The 21,388-nt window shown below is 49.8% G+C and overlaps 1 protein-coding gene across 2 annotated transcripts; it reads left to right on the forward strand.

Moving 5' to 3' along the window:
* The first annotated feature begins 783 nt into the window (after positions 1-783).
* FZR1 (fizzy and cell division cycle 20 related 1) lies at positions 784-20,475 on the forward strand. 2 transcript variants are annotated; one of them, XM_033007195.2, is made up of 14 exons: positions 784-854; positions 9,606-9,748; positions 10,825-10,950; positions 11,193-11,256; positions 11,673-11,800; positions 12,259-12,341; positions 12,761-12,944; positions 13,148-13,213; positions 13,693-13,795; positions 14,451-14,635; positions 15,500-15,733; positions 15,815-15,919; positions 16,764-16,856; positions 17,666-20,475. In XM_033007195.2, the coding sequence occupies exons 2-14, from the start codon at positions 9,680-9,682 to the stop codon at positions 17,705-17,707; spliced, it is 1,482 nt and encodes a 493-aa protein (XP_032863086.1). In that variant the 5' UTR covers positions 784-854; positions 9,606-9,679; the 3' UTR covers positions 17,708-20,475. The 2 variants fall into 2 exon arrangements, with proteins under 2 accessions (XP_032863086.1, XP_032863085.1); XM_033007194.2 differs by having other exon boundaries at positions 804-854; positions 9,603-9,748.
* The last annotated feature ends 913 nt before the right edge of the window (positions 20,476-21,388 follow it).

The raw sequence follows: 21,388 nt of genomic DNA on the forward strand, positions 1-21,388 counted from the left end.
AACAGCAGACAAGCAGTGCCAGTCCCCGGCTGTGCCCCGGGTTTTCGACGTGCCCCGGGGGGGGGGACATCCCACAACCCGCGGTCCCGGGTGACGACAGGGAATTTGGGGTCCCCCCCCGGGAGGCTGCTGGGGCGCCCCACGTCCCGGCCCCAGGGCTCTCAAGAGGCCCCTCGGGTCAGCCACCAGCTGCTTCGCGCGGGCTGCAAGCACCGCTCAGGGCACCTCCAGGGGGGCAGTCGGTGACGGGGGACCGAGCTGCGCCGGTACCGGGGGAGCCGCGCCGGGCGGGCGGTGCAGGGCAGGCTGTCGGCGGGGCGCCGCCGGGGGGGTCCCCACAGCACCGCGGCCGGTGGAACCTCCCGCCCCCTCCGGCCCCGGCCAACCGCACCGAGCCCCGCCGGGGCCGGTACCGGCTGAGGCGGGAGGGGTTCGGCGCTCGGGCCCGCTCCTGGGCCGGTGCCGGTGCCGGTACCGGCTCGGGCTCCCGCCAGCGCCGCGGGCGGCGGGAAGGCGGGAAAGCGGCTCGCTCCCCCCCACCTCGGGGAGCCCCTCACCGCCATGACGTCAGCGTGCGGGGAGGTGACGTCAGGCTGCGCCCGTCGCCCCCGGGGGGGGGGGGGGCGGAGCCACGGCCGTTGCCACGGCGCCGCGCGCCGCCGCTTCCTGTATTGATTCGAACGGGAGGGGCGGGGCGCGCTTCCCGTCGTGCCGCGCGCGGGGGCGGTGCCGGCGGGCGGGGGCGGTGCCGCGGGGGCGGCCGCCATATTGCGGAGCGCTGGGGCCGGCGGAGAGTGACAGGAGGAGGCGGAGCGGGGCCGGGCCGGGCCGGGCCGGGCCGGGCGGGAGGGCAGGTAGGGCGGGCGGGCGGGCTGGGCACCGGGGCCGCAGGCCCGGGCCGGTGTCACGGCGGCGTGGGGCGGGCCGCAGCCGGCCCCTTGCCGTGGGGCTGGGGGCCGAGTGGGGCGGGCCCGGCCCGGAGCCCGGCCCGGCGGTGCTCTCCCTCCGCAGGCGCTGCCGGGGGGTCCTGGGCCGAGTTCAGGCCCCGGGGGGGGGGGGGGCGGTGGGCAGCGGCCTCCCGGCCTTTACGCCGGAGCCGGGGCTGGTCAGGGAGCGCTGCCCCCGGAATGGCTGCGCTTCTCGGGGCTGCCCTTCCTCCTTTTTTTTATTATTTTCACGGTGTTTTGTCAGACCTGACGGGATGGGAGCTAACCTCTCCGCAGGTCACTGGGAGTCATGGCGCTGCGCTGGGCTCTGTGCTGGGGACGGCCCTCGCCCAGGGCTGCGTGCGGGGCTCGGCCGGGCTTGTGCCTCCTGCCCGAGGAGCCGGCGAGCCTCACCGCTCTCGGGCACCGGGCGCGCTTGGTAACGGGCACCGTTAACCCCCGAGGGGGTTGTGTGGCCTGGGTCGAGCCAGAACGGCTGAAAGCTCTTGCCGTAGGCCCTTTAATTTGGTCGGTGGACCCTGGCCTGCTTTGGAAAGGCGGGACGAGAGCCAGAGGCTAGCTCAGCTGCTGCGACTTCGCCAGTTCTTGGTTTCTTGATCAAATTGATAACATGAACAGTAGCAGAGATTTCTGTGGTGTGAACTCTGCTGCTAAAGAGAACTACCAAGCAGAAACTTTTTTGAGAAGTCGCTTGTTGACGCACAGCACAAGCTGGTGGCGTGCCGTTGTCCATCCGGTGGCTTTTGGGGGTCTGAGGAAGCCAAATAGCACTGTGCCTTTCGTTAGGGCTTTTTCAATGTGTTGTTGACATTTTGCCAGTGGACGTAGTATGCGTGTTCAACAAGTTACAGGCTTGAGGTCTTAAAGTTTCAAGCTGAGCATCCACGCATGGTGAGAGGAGAGGCGTTCTGCTGGAGGGGTCGTTAAAGCACAGTGAGCTCTGTTAGGTCATGTTGGAATCGTCTGTCAAAGGTGTCGTAGGCTCGATTGTGTGGATGACTTTCCTTCCTTGGTTTGTAGCTCTTTTGAAGGTGCTATGCTCATTTTCTTGTGAAGTGCTGATTCTTACTGAGTTAGTGCATTTAATGATACTAGCCTAGTATTTTGTCCCAAAGGCTCTTCACAGAGCAACTCCCCTGCTGGCAACAACATCTCATATTAAAGACTGATTTTTATTTTCCTATTATTATTATTAATACAGAAGCTGAATTTTCAGGGGCTGTTGACTGAAGCTGCTGCATTTTCTAGATTCTGTGACTTGCATTTGTGGGTTGACCAGGAGCACTATTTAAGCACCTTCCGTAGCTTAAATGTTATGATGGAGCAGACTTTTGAATTGCCTGGTCTTTATGGTAAAACTCCATGGACAAGACTGCTGGTGAATTTTTAGTCTTGGCTTTCAGTGCACTGACTTCTGATAAAGTAGACCTTTTATCTAGAGCTGGTGCTCTTAGATGTTTGTCTTCTGTTTTGAGTTGTAAGATAAAATGTTACAAAATGCATACAGTAGCCTTTCTCTTGTGCTTCCCTCTATTCCTGTCAGTCCTTTTTCAGTTTAGAATGCTTAACATGGAAAAACTCCACCCTTTAAAGACCTCATATCCCTAAGGTCCAAGTACTTCACCCATCCCCGCTTCCTTCTTACTAAACACTTCGTGGTACGCAGAATAAATAAATGAGTAAATATCTTCTAAGTAATCACCAAATTAATATCATTATATGCTGGTTGATGAGCAGCCAAAAGCAGAACCTTCATTTTTCCTGTCTGTCCAGTGACTTTTCCAAAATGTTTGTTTATGTGGGGAAAACTTCCATCAGGTGACAATGGAAACAAAAGTGCTGTTGCTGCAAAGGTCCCTCGGCTTCCTTGGCCAGCTGCCTCTGCAGAGGCCAGCAGCTGCCAGTAGCTCAGCCCTCATGTCTGAGGGGAGATGTGGTGGTGAGGTAATACGGCGAAAGCTGCGCGAGTTTTTGGTTGCTCCCTCTGCCTCTTGAGTCAAGAAGGGTAGCAGCGTCCAGGCGTATCAGTTTGGCACAGGTTACATCATGGACTGAGGTAAAATCTCAAAGCAGAATGTGGAGAGGTTGATGCGTATCCCCTCTCTGTCAAGTAGTAACTGGAGGAAATTGTACCCCACTCCTTCCCTAGCATATGTATTCTCCTCTAGCACCTTCAGAAAGGGACAGTGTTTTGCACCCACTCTAGCCCAGCACAAAGGCACAGCCAGCAGGAACCAGTTTCATTCCATCCACAGGAGCAGCGGAGCAAATGGGAGTAGCAGAACTTGTTCAGCACTTGGTATTTCTCAAGAAAGCCTTCAGAGCTTTCATCAAGCTTTTGTAACAGCCAGGAGGGAAGAGGGGTTCAGATGCTGTTTAACCCAGGTACCTTTGCTAATTCTTGCATCTCAAACTGGAAAGTGTTTTGTCTGCTGCCTCTTATTTGTTTTTCTTTCATAATAGATGAACCTCTTTTGAGACTTTGTTAATTAGATGCAGAGATTGCCTTTTGACCCACAGGTAAGAGGTGACACAGAGGTGACCCCTCACTGAGCATACACTATGTTTTAAGGCTCGGTGTATTTCCCAGTGTATGGCTTCCTGCACTGCTGAAGACTTTGAACTTTATTCTGGATTCCCTGGGAGCAGGCGTGGCCCTCTTATTTATGGAGCAGCATGGTGAAAAGATGAAATAATCACTACCTGCAGGCAATAAAAAGGGTTTTAATGGTGATGATTTTCTGAGAAATCCCCTGCTGAGTACATGATTGTCATGTCTGCTTAGATAAACCCTGTGCTCCTAACAGACTACTGTACACTGCAGTGAGATGTGTATTGAATGAAAACGTCATCTGTGAAGGTAATCTAACAAACCTACAATTCTCTTAACTTATTAAAAGCTGGCTGAAGCAAACTTGGAAACCCCTCAGCCAGGGGCCTGGCTGCTCCGTGGGTACGACAGTGGAGGGGGCTGCTGATTCTGACAGTCTGCTCTCTCTAACTGACCATCACACTTGTATTTGAGTCTTGAGTTGAACCGCTGAAAATGTACTTGTCTTTTGAGTACAGTGCAGCAGGATTGACTCTGTCAGCTTCCTGTCTTTTCTTTCAGCTGTGGAGAGAAGAGGATTTAGGAAAAACATCTGTGCTGATGGTAGTATCTGAGCATCATCCATGTAAAAGAAGCAGCAATAGCAGTGCTCTTGGTAGACCTCATGGAGTGTTCCCCTCAGATGAGGGCTTACATCTAAGAGTGACTATTTTGTGTGTGAAAATTGTGGTGAAAAACTTCTTTTTTGTCCTGGTGTAATGAGAAGATTTATTAGTAGTGGGAGGTGTTTATTTTTAGTAAAGGCTCTTCCAAAGACGGAGATTTTGCTATTTCCTGAAGGTGTTACAACCCTGAGTTTCTGGTGGGGCATGAAAGTCCATGCCACATCAGAGCTCTTTGTCGTGAATACTTCATCCTTGGCTCACGCAGGCTTCCTGCAGCACTCAGTGACCCGAGTGTCCTAAATTAGCACTGTTGCCCTGTGGTTTGCTGGTCAGAGTTCCTCTGTCATCTTGGTAGGACTGTACATTGCTTTGGAAAGGTAGACACACGGCCTTCAATTATCTTCAGAGGCTGACTGGGAGGGCTGTGGGAAGTCTTGTAGCTTGTCTGTGAGCGCAGGTGGAGGTGCAGTCCGTTGCAGAAAGTCAAACATTTGACACCTCCAATCTGAATTAGAGGTTGGGCCCTTGCCTGTGAGGAAGGGGTTGTATTTCCTGATGCTGGAGGTGAAAGGAGGCACAGGTAGCTGTGGGTACCACTTGTCTCCGAAGCTCAGTATGGAACTGCAGCATCTTGAGCTTCTAGACTCGTTACGAACTGGGAGGCTGAGTGCAAACAGGAGATGAAAACAACGTCTTGGCTGTGGCTTTGAGCCACTTCACCTTTTAAATCAAACTTGAATTCAGTTTGTGTATATTGCTGGTCACCTAAAAGTTGGAATTTTTTTAATAGGGGCCTTCTAGAGCCGATGGTAATGAGTGTACAAAGGGCTTTGAGGAGGTGCTTGTTTGCAGAATGCTGTGGAAAGGCAGAAATAACATTTCTGAATTTTTGCAAGACCTTCAGTGCAGAGCATAACATATATGTGACTACTCTTAAGTACACTGATTCATTGTGATGGTTCTTGCAGTAATACAGCATGAATCTTAGTGTATGGGTGGAGTATTGCATCTCTCTGCAGCCTTCAAGAGTGAGACTTAAGGATGGAGGTCTTGTCTGTCACCATAACACTGAAGTCATTTTGTCATTGCTGTTAGGGTGGTCCCTGGGCAACACCTATCTGTGAACAGTCATCTTTGAGTGCAAGGCAACAGAGTTTTTATTTTGTTTTGGAATAAATCTTTACCAGCTTCCATTCTATTTCATTTACTTCTGTAAATGGTTAATTTTATAAATGTTTTTACGCTAATACCTTAGTAAATCGCTGGATAAGAAATTGCATACTTGTAGCTTTAAAAAGGTAAAACTCACACAAGGCTCTAGCATGCTTTCAAAAACAGCAGTAGTACAAAAAGCTAGTTACTTGAAAGGATTGGTTATTTAGCATAACCATGTAAACTCTGGGTTGAATGTGGATGAGCTCTACTTCAGGGTTGCCAAGTGCAGAGTATCTCGTTCCTTATCAAGGTCTGCTTTAGCACTGTGAAGCTGGCTTTAGTGTTCTGGATGCATTTGTAATAGGTTTGACTACTGCATAGAAAAAATGCTATGGTTTAGCTTTTTTTTTTTTTTTTTTTCCTTCTTTCCCTTCCCTTACAGCTTGTTCAAAAGTCTGGGAAATAGGAGAATCCATAACTAGAAATAGTCTTGCAGTACTCGAGGTTGAGGTGGAGGTGCTGCTTACTAAACCAGCAGAAAACATCAGCCCTTTGGGGCAGAGTTAGTTTTCTGTTATCTCAGTGAGCCAAATGTGTGCACTGCACAGTCAGGCAAGGGCTGGAATTGGCACAAAGGAGGTGCACAGCTCCTTAGCTGGTGTGGCTAGATGGACTGCCATTTCTGTTGCCAGCTGAGATCTTTTAACTTGTTGATTTACAAGTGTGTTGCCTAGTAATGGGCTTTAGATAAATCATTGGAAAATGAAAACTTTGGCTTTGGGGAAGCAGGACATCTGCATTTGATTTCAAATCCTGCTGCTCATGATTTAGAGGAATAAGTACTTGTTTACACCATCCTCTTCCCTCTTGGTAAATGAAGGGGTTCTTCCTGAGAGCTTGTAAATATTCAGCACCTGAATAATGACATGTTTTTACCTCAAAACCTGTGCCATTAAATACAGGCCCAAAGAGAGGGTGGCATCTCTGGTTTTGAGTAGGTTCTTGCTAACTAAATTTTTCAGGCTTCAAATGCTTCAAAAATAAAGCATCAACATAACATTAATTGTATTTGAATTAGCACTACATCATTTACCCCCTTTGGCCCTGTCTAAATTTGGAAATATATTTAGTTTTTACATTTAAAAACTCTCCTAGCTTTGGTATTCTCAGAGTCTCTCACTTTCATCAGCACCTGTCACGTTTAACACTTACCCACCCAATTACCTTCCAGTTTTAAGAAGGGCACAAATGATTTCTGGAACAAAAAAAAAAAAGTCAGGGATTGTCCAGCTCTTTCTCTGCTCAGGTAGGCTGTGTTTTGAATTGACAATGCCAACACAGCCTACATTTGTTACCCCAACTTCAGTGCTTGCTGAAAAATCCGGATAGGTATAGGCTGCCTCTCAAATGACAGAGGAACAATTTTGCAAAGTAACTGCATTAATTTCCCTACCGACCCTGGTATTCTGCATGCTGGCTTATTAAAAACAGATCCATACCAAGAAAAAACATTTAAGTATTTGAATACATTAAGGCTGGGTCAATAAAAAGAACAAAACACACTTGTTCAGCACCATAATTGTGCTTAGAAGTACTGTTCTGAAAGTAATGTGAACTGTGATAAAATCCAGCCAATTCAAAGATAAGCCATAAGGCACATGAAGAAAATAGAGTAAATCAAAATATAAATTCTGCCTTAGGAGACAAAAAAATTCCACCAAATGCCAGCTTTCTTCTCCAAGCATAAACTACATCATTAGTAACAAAATAGTATCCAGAAAGATTGTCACACGTGGAGCTCCTCCAGATCTTTTATTTTTTTCAACTAAAAGACAACTTACAGTCCACGTACTCCCAGTCCTTAAGGCAAAGCCTTTATTACTTTCTGCAGGGGAAATGGAAAACCCACCCACTTCCCCCAGACAAATTGAGTTAGCAAGAGCCTACCCAAACCAGAGATGCCACCCTCTCTTTGGGCCTGTATTTAATGGCACAGGTTCTGAGGTAAAAACATGTCATTATTCAGGTGCTGAATATTTACTGCAATGTTCTGCCTGTGCAGTGTCTCCTGTTGTTCACTCTCTGTATGATGTATTTCTGATTAGAAGTTGTAGTCAAAATTTGTACAGATGGAATCTCAAACGAAAAGCTCTAAAAGCAAATGTTTCATATACAGAACTAAAAATGTCACATTGCTGTGTAACTCGATCTAGATCTCACAAATACTGTGTTGAGCCATTTTGGGAGGATGCTTCAAATGTGTGGTGTTGCCTAGCTGATCTCACATTCCTCGTATGGGTTCTGCAAGCTGATCTCCTCTTATTCGTGATGTTTTTTAAAAAAGGGAGAGGGGGAGGCACTTTGAAATGCTTGATTTGAGAGGTCCTCTCAACCTCAAAGGTAGATTTGGAAGATCATGGGTAGGTAAGGATAAGGGTAAGTAAATTACAAAAAGAGGGAGAGTGTTTGACATGGGATGCACAAACTTTTGGTTTTTTACCTCCTTCATTAATAACATCACGGACTTTTCTAACTTTTCACTCACAGTAATACGATCTCTGACTCTTCATTTGGTAGAGGCTGATTACTGTTAAATTTGGTAGCGTTCTCCAGTTTTGCCTCTGAAAGAACATATGGGAGAAATGTATTAAATTAAAAAAGAAAAAAGTTTGGGGGAGGAGGTGGCAGAGGTAAGCAGGTGTATTCAGGAACAGCTTGGCACTAGCTATTTCAAGGATGCTCCTGTAAAAGTGTTGGCATGCTTAATGGCAAGGAATAAAAGGCCTCTGCATTTCAGCATTTGTAAGAAGTCTGCGCTCCAGGACTAACAAACAGCTTAGATAAAAGGAAAGTACCTCTGCTAGCTAATAGAGGACTGCAGTCCAGAGTTTGTGTGCTTTATCTCAATCTCAAGATAATTTCATAGAATACTGTAACGCTTAATCGTATTTTGCTGGCTTACAGCGTGTGCTGCTGTACCCCTCTCAGCTTGGTAACTTGCCTGCAGTTTTTAATGGTAAACCCTGGGTAGGTTTTCTGTTCTTGGAGGTAAACCTGTTCACAGCAAGCCCTACCTGCTGGGGGAGGAAGCTGAAGGCAGTTCAGGGCAGGCCCGGAGCGTGGCAGTGTAGCTTGTTCCTTCCTGGGCAGCCTTCTCCCAGCACAGCTGTTTGTGTGCAGTTGCCTCCTGGATTTTGCTAAAAGTTTGTATCTTGAGGCAACTCCATTTGTGTAGCCGGGACTCTGGCCAGATGCTGTGAATGTTTATACGATAACAGCGAATTAAAATCCCTTTACATTCTGCAGAGCTTCCAGATGCCTGTGTACTGTGGCGGGGTGGGGGTTGTGTGTTCGATTCCGCCTTTCACTTTGGAGATGTTTATCTTGGGTTGAAAGACCAAATTGACACGTCTCTCCTGGTGTTGGCATTTTTGTGTCAACGTGATCTGAGGACAAAGCATGAGGTGCGTGTGAGTTGGGGAGATTGGGCACTAGCTGTGCTGGTCTGTGCCCTTCAGAGCTTGGAGAAGGGCTGTGACTACTATCTCGCAGAATGCTAGCTAATTTTTTTTTTGTATTGATGCATGTTGTAATTTAGCTGAATCTAGGCTGTGAAGCAGCCCTATCCTAAAACATACACTTGAAAAATGCTTAACGTTGCTTATAGACTGTGTAGCCATAAGTGAGCGAGCTTTATGCTAGCCAGGATGAATATCTGGGACACCGTGGGCATCAGACACTGAATGGTAACGCAGGGGGCTACCTAGTCCATAGCTGCCTGTGCTCCTGCAGTGCGTGGCACCACGTCTGCAATACTTCCAGCACGGCCCAAAGAGAATCCCTGTGAGCTTCAGCATAGTGCTGTGTGCTGCTGTCATGCCTCTGGCCTGAGGTAGGGGTCTGGCTTTGGTGGGATAGGCTGTAGGTGTCTGCTTTTTCCATGCCTGAGTACTGAAAGCTTGCTAAGCTGTGCTGCTGCTGTTCATGTGAACAGGCAGGTTTTCCGTATTGCAGTCTCTGCTCTAGTTGTGGTGGTTGCCTGCTGAGGTCCCATCAGACACAAAATGCTGGTTGTCTGCTTGTGTGAATCGGCAACCAAGGGCAATAATACAGAAAAATGCTTTCATGAGCAGCCCTGTGCTGTGTCACACAAGTTTGATACCAGTGCTCTGGATAGGAAAAGTGATCTCAAGTTTAAAGAACAGGCTTAGGAGATTCTGGGGAAACTTCTTCTATACGAAGGGGTGTCATATTCTAGTGTTTTTCTTCCCCTGTCTGTTGCAGCAGACTAATTACTGATTGGACTTCATGAACACAAATTCCTGAGCCTGGTGAACTCCCCAGCGCCTCTGCTTTCCACCATGGACCAGGATTATGAGAGACGTCTCTTACGCCAAATCAACATACAGAATGAAAACACAATGCCTTGTGTAAGTACAAATGGGCTATGCTAAATGGTCTTAGTCTAAGTTGTTGTCTGTCTCGCCTGTTACTGTTTTTACCTGAGCTTTTGAAAGATACGGGACCTTTTTGAAGCAAGCCTTAGTTTTTTGTTGGGCTGTGAGCAGGTGTGAGTTCCTGACCTGTTCTAGAAATAACCAAATAAGTTGACTTCAACAAAGCTGCTGAATGTATAAACTCAGTTCGAGTTGCAAAAAGGAGTTAAGGTATTTTTAGGTAGTTCAGTAATGCCTCGTTACTAAATATTCTCAGTAAGTCCACATGGAACATAAAAAAGTTGGGGGCTAACAAACAAACAAACCAACTGTAGGGCTTGACAAGATAGAGCAAGTCTGGTGGAGGCCACCAAGGTCGTCACGGGGGTGGAGCAGGAAGACGCTGAGAGCTGTGTTGCTCAGCCTGGAGAAGATGAGGCTCAGCAGGGATGAAATTGTTGCTTTTAACTACGTGGTGGGTGGTTTTGGAGAAAACGGATTCAGACTGTCTTCAGAGGTACACAGTGGAAGGATTAGAGGCAATGGATGAAAGCTGCAACAGGTGGAATTGCAGCTAGGTATTAGGAGAAAACGTTCATGGGGGGGTGTCCAAACACCTCAACAAGGAGCTTGTGGGGTCCTGGTCCTTGGAGATGCTGAAAAGTCAACTGGACGAGGCTGTGACCTTCAGCGTAACTTTGAAGTTAGCCCTGTTTTGAGCTGGGGTCCTTTCCAACATAAATTACTCTATGAAAAAGAACGTGACAGCAGTTGAGGAATCTGCTGCTCGCCCTGCAGGCAGTCTAACCCACTCCAGCCTTCCACGTGTTTGCCTTGACAATGTCAGCTCGAGAAGGAGCGGTGAGAAAGAGGCTGTTTAATTGCTTCTTATGACAAGTTCCCGTGACAGTTGGACTCTGACATGCTTACTAGTTCTGTTAAGGGGAGAAACTAATGCTTGGCTCTTCTACTTGGGCATACTCAGCTTTGACAAGACCTCACTGATGCTCTTCAGACCCCTGCGGTGATCAACACTTGTTCTTGTGTGCGTCTTTTATTCTTTAATTCAGGTAGCAGAGATGAGAAGAACCCTGACGCCTTCCAACTCTCCAATGTCTTCTCCTAGTAAGCATGGTGATAGATTCATTCCCTCAAGAGCTGGGGCCAACTGGAGCATCAACTTCCACAGAATAAATGTAAGTTTTACTTCCCTCTCCTACAGCTCAGTCTTGGAACTGAGGAGATGGTGCATTTTGTTTTGGCTGGCGTAATTGCTCTGCTTATCTTCTGCACCATGGTCTTCTGCTACCCCCAAAGTGTGTATCTGAATGTATGCCTTCAAACAGGCTGCTCCTGTGGTCCAGGAGACATCTTTCTTTGTTATTTTACCATATATCATGAGGTTTCTGTGTGTTGATAGCATGTTTATCCTTTTCAGGAAAATGAAAAATCACCAAGTCAAAACAGAAAAGCAAAGGATGCTACATCAGACAACGGCAAAGGTGAGACCACCTTTCTATGACTTGCGCCACGCCTGTGGCTTTTATTTCAAACTGTTTCTGAGTTTGGGAATCAAGGGAACACTGGCGCTTTCGTGCTTATGCAAAAACTCATGCTGGTGTTTTAGGAAATGTTCACATCGTGAGAGTTGAATACCAGGTCACCTCGGTAGGCTTCTGACGAGTGTCTGGGAAACAAGAGTCTAGCTGTAAACCTTGATTTATGGTGCCATGGAAGCACTTTGCTGATGGAGAGTAAGGAGGGGAAGCTTGCGGCTGATCTTGATTCCAAACTGGGGCCCCAGGCTTCTTAAGAGGCCCTGTGAATGTACAAGTCAGGCAGATGTGATTCTGCCACTCCCTGCAGAGCTCTTTGCTGCTTCAGAGTTCCCTGCCTAAGCGCTCGTTTGGGTTCCCAGATGGCCTTGCTTACTCTGCCTTGCTGAAGAACGAACTCTTAGGAGCAGGGATCGAGAAGGTGCAAGACCCGCAGACAGAGGACAGGAGGCTGCAGCCGTCCACCCCAGAGAAGAAGTCTCTCTTCACTGTAAGTCAGTTACTTTGCATTAAAGCAAATGGAGGTTGTGCGTGTGCGTCACAGGAGCAAAGCACACAGTTCTGCCAAGCTGCTGCTGCAAGTGAGTTAGTGTTGTAGCTCGATTAACGGTTGATAACAGAATTTGGTGGCCTGTAAAGAGAACATCTTTACAGTATCTGCAGCAAGCTACATACTTCCTATTTCTGTACTGGCAGGGAAGCTGAGTTGGAAGCAAGCTTTTTTGGATGGTGTGGTAAATGACCAAATCAAGCTGTTGGACTTCAGTGGAGATGAGGGTTTTTTTGTATGGTTCGGGAGCACCTGGGAAAGGGAGCAGCTGAAAAGTCTGGAAAATCTGCCTGTGGGTGTTGGAGTTAGCTAGACATTGGGCAGCAGTGCTTGTTGCGAGTGATCCCCTTGGTCTTGTGCGTGCTGGGCTTCTTATTAGATGTGTTTTCTTTATGCAGTATTCTCTCAGCACAAAACGCTCCAGTCCAGATGATGGCAATGAGGTCTCACCGTATTCCCTGTCTCCTGTCAGCAACAAAAGGTAATACTGATTCTCCATACACTGGGAAATGGGAAGGGCTGGGACAGAAGATTCAGTGAGGCTCTGCAGGGCTTCTTTCTAAGGCACCCAAAATTATGTGAATTGGTTTGGGAAATCTGGGGAGATAAACAGCAGGGACAGTCAAGTTCTAAGATTTTTCTGCAGGTGTCCAACCTACCTAGATACTTAATATGTCTTTGCCAACTTTCAGTAGTCAGTTTACCTTTTTGCTCCCTAGCTCCTTTATAGAAGTGGAACATAATTCCTTCCAGTCTTACCTGCTGGAAAGAATTTTGCAACCTCTTTGTGCATTTCTATAGAAATGCAGGTGTGCTTTAATGACTGGCTACATCTGTGCCTACCATCTGCTGTGATGTGTAAGATCCTGTAGTTGGTTTTATATCTGTCTTTGTAAACAGTCAGAAGCTGCTAAGATCACCTCGAAAACCAACTCGGAAAATCTCAAAGATTCCTTTCAAAGTGCTGGATGCCCCAGAGCTGCAGGATGACTTCTACCTGAACTTGGTGGACTGGTCTTCTCTTAATGTCCTCAGCGTTGGCCTTGGGACTTGTGTTTACCTATGGAGTGCTTGTACTAGCCAGGTAAATGAGCATCAGTGTCTGGAGAGTGAGGTACCTGTTACTGTTGGTCTTTTCCAGCCGTAGCATCTTTCAGAGCTGTGGCACATGCTGTGTGAGGGATTCAGCACTTGTAGTGCTCTGTCCCAAACTAGGTACTAGTTTGTGAGACAACTAACAGTGCAGTATGACAAGTGTTTCTTACTCCATTCTGTCCTACTTTCAAGGTAACTCGACTGTGTGATCTCTCTGTGGAAGGAGATTCTGTAACATCTGTGGGCTGGTCAGAACGGGTCAGTATAACATTGTCAACAGTGACAGCTGAAATGCTTGTAGCTTAGACACTTACTGTAGCTGTATAGCTCCTCCTCCCAGGCTTTAACTTCTTGGGTTATAATCCCGTATTTCCCCAAACTCCCTGTATGCATCACAAATCAAATGTGTTTTCCTGTCTGCATTATTTCTCTACTAAATGAGAGGGGATAGAGAGGAAAAACCTCTTGTATCTTGAGGTTCTTGAGGCATTTGCTAAGAGGTGTGGGAGGGAGAAAGCCAGTTTGCTTCTCCTGTTCTTGACAATAAAATGTTATGGTAAATATATTTCAGCCAGCCTGCTTGGCCCTTTTGGTAGGAAAAAGATGGAAAGCATCTAGAGTTCTTCCATCTTACATCTCGTGGAATTTATCTCGAGTCTTTTCCTCAGCTTCTAGCTTTTGTTTTAAGTCTGTCTTTACTTACTGGCTTTACTGATGGTGGTTTTCTGTTTGTCTAGGGGAACTTGGTAGCCGTTGGCACTCACAAGGGCTTTGTACAAATCTGGGATGCAGCTGCAGGAAAAAAGCTCTCTATGCTAGAGGGGCACACAGCCAGAGTTGGTAAGGAGGTGGGAGGCAGAGGTTTCACGTGTTTCTTCATGATTGAACTTTTTTCTTGTGAGGGATCTACTTGAAATAGCAGAACTCAAAGTATCAGAATTTATATTCGTAACTCAAAGTATCAGTCTTCAAAACATGATCATATAGTAATTGTGGTGTTCTGATCTTGGGTGTGGTGGTGTTAGAGTGTTGCAGCAGGTGTTTCCTCCATGTCTGAGGCACTTTAGGTTTGGTTACAACATCTTTTTTCACTGCCACTGGCTTCCGGATTCAGCCCTGCAGGCAGGCTGCTTTACACTGAGATTTCCAGTTCCCTTATTCTGTAGGGACTATTTTTTTTTTTTTTTTTTTTTTTTTTTTGCTCACTGCCGTTGTGAATCTGAACACTGGGGTGAGATTTGGGAAGACCAGGTGTCGTGCGAGTTTCATTTCTGTGCTTTACTGCACTGTGAAATGGGTCGGTGGTACCTTCAGTAAGTTTATGCAGGTTAATCTTTTTGTATGCTATTCTAGGACTTCAGGCAGAGGATATAGGGGAGGTCCATCAGCACTGATATTTTTTTTTGTGAACCTTGGCAACTGTGGTGGCTGTGTTCTGCCTGCCCGCTCCCCTGGGACTCCCACAATGTACTCTCAAGCTCTGCCTGCGTTACAGGTGCCTTGGCGTGGAACGCGGACCAGCTGTCTTCTGGGAGTCGAGACAGGATGATCCTGCAGCGGGACATCCGCACCCCACCCCTGCAGTCCGAGCGGCGGCTCCAGGGCCACAGGCAGGAGGTCTGTGGGCTCAAATGGTCTACAGACCACCAGCTCCTGGCCTCTGGAGGAAATGATAATAAGGTACAGTCCTTCCAAGGAGTCACGTGAGGCTCGATGTCTCTAGGTCTTCAAGAAATGTCAGACCTCCCTTCTTTAACAATATTCCGCCTCTCTGAAAGGGGCTTTTGTTTCAGTTGTTGGACTGTGTCCAAACATAAATCATGCTAAGCTACTACTCCGTCTCCTCTGTAATAAAATTAAAAAGGCAAATTTGATTTTGCTTCTGTATTTGGCTAATTAAATCTATAGCTTGACTCAGGGGCTTGAGTTCACCAAAGCTACTGCCAAGCTGAACTTCCTGACTTTTGTTTAGGGTAGCATGTAGTCAAGTTTGTTGCAATACTGTTTATGTATGCAGAAGGAAACTGAGTTTCGAGCTATAGAAGTTCTAATACCTATAATTCCGGCTTGTAGTTCACTGAGCACCATATGGGAGAAGCATCTGTTACGGAGAAGCAGTGCTTAGAGCCCTCTGGAGCGGGTTGCTAGGTAGTGAGTTCGCCCAGTGCCTGTGACAGCCTGGCTGTACCGAGTTCTTCCTGCTCAGAATAACTTCTGAGGAACTTGAGCGTGTTTCTGAATGTGCTCTGGAATAACGCAGCCATAAAGACAAAAGCAGGGTTTGAGTTCCCGCTCGGCGCCTCTGTGTCTCTGGCTCCGTAAGCTAAACTTAAGGGCTGTTGGCAGGATGGCCCCTCAGCTGCGGGGTGGCACCGGCTTCAGGGCCGCACGTGCAGAGTGGAGACGCGTCTGCTTGGGCGGAGCTGCGGGAAATCATCTTGTTGCCCACCTACCCTCATCAGTCCCCGCGCGACCCCGTGGCCCGTGGGTGTTGTGCACGTGTGACTGCCGAGCCGGTCTGATCAGCTCTCTCCTCTCCACCAGCTCCTTGTCTGGAATCACTCTAGCCTGAGTCCCGTCCAACAATACACAGAGCATCTTGCCGCAGTAAAGGCAATCGCCTGGTCTCCGCACCAGCACGGGCTCCTCGCCTCCGGTGGCGGCACAGCTGACCGCTGCATACGCTTCTGGAACACGCTCACGGGGCAGCCGCTGCAGTGCATCGACACCGGGTCGCAAGTGTGCAACCTGGCCTGGTCGAAGCACGCCAACGAGCTAGTAAGTTCCTCCCTGCGCAGTCCTGCTGCCGAGCTGGCTTGTGCTAGGAAGCACCGTGCATATTTCCCTCTCCCCTTTCAGGTGAGCACCCACGGATACTCGCAGAACCAGATCCTTGTCTGGAAATACCCCTCGTTAACTCAAGTAGCAAAGCTAACGGGGCACTCGTACCGAGTCTTATACCTGGTAAGTGACGGCCGCGCCTCTGAAAACTCACGGAGCTGCCTGTCTGCCTGCGCGGGTACGGAGACAGGACCCAGAGCTGCAGTGCCAGTGGCACCGTAAGCTGCCTGTAGTTTAGGTGGAGATACAGATGCTGCCCTGCAAGCAACGAAAAACGCTCGGTATCTGGTTTCCCTGCCTGCAAGGGATACTTTGATTTGCTGCTATGGAAATCTGAGGCTTTATTAATGAATAGCAAAGCCTGCCAAAACTCTTCTGAGGAAGCGCAAGCATCTCTTCTTGTTCCCTTAAGACTCGCACGCTTTTTCACTGGTGACTGCCAGGAGGGGAGGAATTTGATGCTTCCAGTCCTCCTAATTTGTCATTGAAATGCTTGGTGTGGTTAATCCACATTGATCTTGTACCTGCTTTACTATTACGTGGGGCTTTCGGTGGATTCGTATCAGATTAAGAAATATGCTGATACTGCTTTGCGAGGTAGATTCCAACGTAAGTAACTGACAGAGCTGGCAAATGCCAGTCATGTCACACTTCCTGCCTTAACACATACTGATAATCTGGGGAGGAATAGCCTCAATTACTAATGGCTTGGATTTCTTAATGCAAGAATTCCTTTTATGATAATTCCCCCCATGTGTTCCATAGCTGCCTAAGAAAGATGCAAGTGCTTGAGTTGGCACCTACCGAGGCTGAACAGGGCACATGAAAGCAGAGGTGGTTGTCTGGTTTCTCACCACCAGCCAAGTAGGAAGGAGAGTTAAATCTCTCTCATGCATTCCAGTGAAGATTTGTTTTCAACCTCAAAAATGTAACAGCTGCTAAAGGTTGCTCTCTCTCTTGGCCTTAGGCGATGTCCCCAGATGGGGAGGCCATAGTTACAGGAGCTGGAGATGAAACCTTGCGCTTCTGGAACGTCTTCAGTAAAACTCGCTCGACAAAGGTAAGGATGTGGGGTGTGGATGGCTGCAGCTGCGTCCTGCAGGAGGCTCGGCCTTTGCGGGTGAACTCAGTCCAGGCTTGCACTGTTCCCTGCCTTGCCTCTAACCTCTTCACCATCTCCTGCAGATCGAGGGCTGGGTGCAGCGAAGGGTTAACCTTCGCCGAGATATAAAGAGATCTGTAGTCATCGGGGGAAATAAAAGGGTGCCCAAGGTAGTGTGACAGAACATCTTCCTCCTGGCTGCTGCAGGGCTGCTGACCACAGCAGCGTTTCAGGGAGCTCCCCCAAAGTCCCTCATCTTCCCCGCTCACGTGCTGCCGTGAACTGATGCTGTCCCCAGAGTTGATCATTCCCCTAGCTCCTCGGGAAACTGCTCAAAATGGTGGCTTGGATGGAGGGGGGATCGTGGATGCTGCCGCTGACAACTTCTGTCACTCTGAGAGCTTTTCTGGGTGTCTGGCAGAGGCAGAGGAGGGCAGCAGAGATCTTGACGAATGAGCTGGGGGGAGCTGGCGTGGCTCACTGCCGGGTGTGTCCCCCCCCAGGTTTCTGACAGCTCTGGGGTACAGCTTCCTGCAAAGCTGTGGGAATGGCAAGCTTGCCTGCCATGCTCCTTGTTATCAGTTGGGAAAAAACCACGGGGATATTTATGGTATTGGACTTTGAATGGTGAGGTCGGGTCAATCCCTGAGCTAGAGATACCTCAGCAGATTAGCAGTTGTTTTAATAAAAACAAAACAAAACAACATGGAGTAACGCTGTAGCAAAACTGTGGAATATTTAGCACCTGCTTTGTCTTTTCTTGTCAGGAGTCTGTATCCGTTCTCAACCTTTTCACCAGGATACGATAAACCCCATATACTGCAACCCAGGAGACTACAGCCTGACATACCAGGATAAAACCACTACCTTGGTGTGCATGGAACCCCAAACGCTCAGCCAGAAGGGAGGGAGTGCCAGTGGGGCTGGAGGATGGACCCAACGGGTGCTGATTAAATACGTGCTTGTGACCCACGCTGGGCAGCATCTGGGGTGGGGTTGGGGAGGGGAGGGAACTGCCAAAGGTTTACGGATTCATCCTCCATCAAGGGAAACGGGTACAAGAGAAATCTTAAACCAGCATCCTTCAAGCCTCGTGTTGTATACTGGAGCGAACGTGTGACACGGCCAGTTGAGACCAGGCCCAGGCCCTCCCAGCTGCTGTGTCGTCCCCTCCCGGGAGAGATGAGAGTATCCTTGCCTCTGTGGGAAGGGGTTTAATGTGCTGCTCTGGGTCCCTCTGTCCTGGGACGGACGGATGGCTCAGGTGGGAGCCAGCCAGCCAAGATCAACACCACTGGGGCAAGGGGCTGGACTTCTGGCTGGGCGTTAGCCTCTCTGGTTATCTAAGGGCATTGGTTATAGCCTGGTATCCCCAGTACAGGAAGAAACTGGAGAACTGCTTATTTTTCTTCCCCCCCTCCCCCCCCTTTTTCTTTTTTCTTCTTTATTTTTTCCCCATTTTTTCTTTTTTTGGTACTATAGTACTTGATACAATCATTCCCATAAGACAGCTTGATTTTTGGCAAGGTTGACAGCTGCCCTCAAACAAATACATTTTTGGGCTCTAAACTTTGGAGGAGACTTGAAGAGGCTCCACCTCAGAGGGAGCACATTCAGAAAGTTCTGAAATTGCTATTGCATGTTCTGGGCTGATCCTTTTAGTTAACAGAGAGGAAAAACAATGGCTTAAAAAAAAAAAAAAAAAAAAAAAAGAAAGAAAAAAATCAACCAACAACCACCATGCATGTGGAGCTTCCCACAGTGCCATTTGTGGCAGGCTGGTTGCTCTGGAGTCTTCCTGAGGACAAAAGCAGTTGAGATGTGTTTGAGAAACAAAACAACTCCTGTGGATCTGTTTTTGGAGAGAGCATGGCCTCTTCTGGCTGGAAGGGGGGAAACACCGCGTCTGGGTGAGAGGGGGGGGTTCTTTTTCTAAAGCAAGGAAGAAGTGTTGCTTTGTTTTTTATCTCCAAGTCAAAGTCAGGGACCTGTTGTTGGGATGTTTTGTTTTGTTGTTTTTTTTTTGGTTGGTTGGTTTTTGGTGCTTGATTTTTTTGTTGTTGTTGTTCGGGGTTTTTTTTTAAATTGTATGGGAAGAGAGTGCCTGCTTGTGTGTTTGGAGCCTGTGTGATGAGTGCTATGGGATGTGACGCAAAGCACTTGTGTGTATGTGTTGCTTTTAATTTAAAGAGAAGCTGTGGTGCTTGCAGCAGCCTGTTCCTGTCTTACTTTGTACACGTGCCAATGCTCTCCCTGCCGTGCACCCGGCTCCTGCCTGCCTCGGGCCCTCTCCAGCGCACTGGGATGTGTGTGCCCTTTCCCATTCTCATTTGGATTTTCCTGGCTGTGTATATAGACCTTGACCTGTTCTTTGTAGAGTGCATAGGCAATTACTTTTCTCTCTCCTTTTTTCTTTTCTTTTTTTTTTTTTTCCCCCTCCTTCTTTCCCTGAAACCAGACGGTAGGGGTGGTGGGATAGGATTGTCTTCCCCCGGTGCCACCGGTGTCCTTAGGGCGAGCGTCTGGGGTGCAGGGAGGGCTGGTCGGGAGAAGGGCAGCGAGGTGCCGTCCTGTTCACGACAGCCTTGACCACGAGTGCCGTTACACCGGGGCCTGGCTCGGGCTCTTGGCTCTACCTCTGCGTGTGGCGGGGGGGCCTGGAGGCATGGTGCCGGGGGCTCGCCGCTCGTTAGCGGGCTGGCAGCACGGCGTCTCCAGGGCCCAGACTGGCTGCTGCATCGCTGTCTCACGGCTCTGCCTGACTCCCAAAACGTCATTTCTGAAACACGGTTTCAACACGACGACTCCGTTGCAGGGGTTGCTGCAGGGGCCCGGGGCGGTGGGCTGCGCTGCGCCTGCCGCTCCGAGCTCCCCGCTCCCCCAGGGTCCGTCTGCACCCCGGCGTGCCCCGCGTGGGGACAGCCCCCTCCTTGCTTAGACCCCCAAATCGTGCTCCTCCCTCGCGAGGGACTTTCACAAACCGCAGCTCTCGCCCTTCTCACTTTGGAGCCGCCTTGGGAGCGGGTTGGCTCATTGCGGTTCCTCCTCGCCCTTGGCAGGGAGGGCCAGGGATTTCCACGCCGTGGCTGGTCGGCCGCTGAGCGCATTGGCTAACGAGCGTGGCGAGAACGAGCGGTTCCAATCGCCGGAGCTGTTAAAGCATGGTTTAACAGACTCCTTCCCCCCGCCCCGCTCGCAGGTGCCAAGGCAGGAGTGCCGTTCCCAGAAGTGCTCTCGGCAGGGCCCGGGCTGCGGCAGCGTGTGCGGGGGGGTGCGCGCCTGCGCCTGCGCCGGCTGGAGCGCGCTGCGGCCTGACCGACGGGGAAAAGCGCAGCTAAGGCAGGCTTGAGGTGTCGGTATGTGACCCGCGAGCGCCCAGCCGTGCGGGTGGGGTGGGCGAAGGGTCCTCCCCGAGTTTGTGTGACTGTCTGCGACCTTGTGGCATTGTTATATATATATATATATATATAAGGCATCGTTGGGTGGAAAGAAAAAAAAAAAAAAAAAAATATACAGAGAGCGTTGTAACTTTTCCATGTAAAGCAGTCTAACTGGCATTAAACAAGTTGTGAATTTACGGCTCTTGGTGGTTCCACTTCGATTTTTCCACGGGGAGGGGAGGGGTGCAGCAAGTCCCGGAGCCGCTGCGCGGGGCCCCCGCACCACCTGCCCCGGCTCGGCCGTTTCTCCGCGCAGCTCTTGCGTGCGCTTTATTGCCCCCGCCTGCCCGCTCGCCTTTGCTTTCCTGCTGCTGGAAAAGCAGGGCGGTGCAGCCCCGGCCCTCCCCGCCCTGCCCCTGCTCCCCTCTGCGGGGCAGGCAGGGATCAAAGGTGCCCCTGCCCGGGCAGAGCCCCGCCCTCGCAGCGGGGGGGGCAGTTGCTGGGTGCTCTGGTTGTGGCGGTTTGCTCGGGGCAGGGCACACGCACACGGGCCGTGGGTCCTGCAGAGCACACTTGCAGTGGAGGAGGGGGGAGGAGAACCCCCTGCAACCCCCCCTGGCACCCGGAGCCCTGGGGACAGGGGGGACAGGGCTGTCCTGACCTCGCTGGCTTGGTCCCGCCGGCTCCAGCTGATCCCACTGCCTTTGACACCCCACAAGTGGTGTTTGGCCCTGTGCCCCCCCCCCCCGAAACGTGTCCCCTGAGGTGCTGCTGGGGGGGAGCAGGAAGCCCCGATGGCTCCTTCCCATCCCCAGTGACCAGTATAGAACGGGGGGGGGGGCCCTCACCTCCAGCGGTGGGCTGGTGCTGACTGGGGGGGCAGGATCCCCTGCCTCTGCCTGGGGGGGGCTGGGCTGGGGGGGGGATGGCACAGGGCCCTGGCTGGAGAAAAGAGTGAGGCGAGGTGCTGTCGGTGCCTCAGTTTCCCCATGTTTGGGGGGGGTAAGCCCCCCGGGCCCCTCAAGGGGATCAGGATGGGGTTGAGTTCAAGGGCTTTTTAGGCCGGGAGGACCCTGGTCCCGGGTGCAGGTCCTGCTGTGCCCCCTCCCC

Source organism: Tyto alba, unplaced genomic scaffold, assembly GCF_018691265.1.
Source record: "Tyto alba isolate M040663 unplaced genomic scaffold, T.alba_DEE_v4.0 Super-Scaffold_20000042, whole genome shotgun sequence".
Lineage (NCBI taxonomy): Eukaryota > Metazoa > Chordata > Aves > Strigiformes > Tytonidae > Tyto > Tyto alba.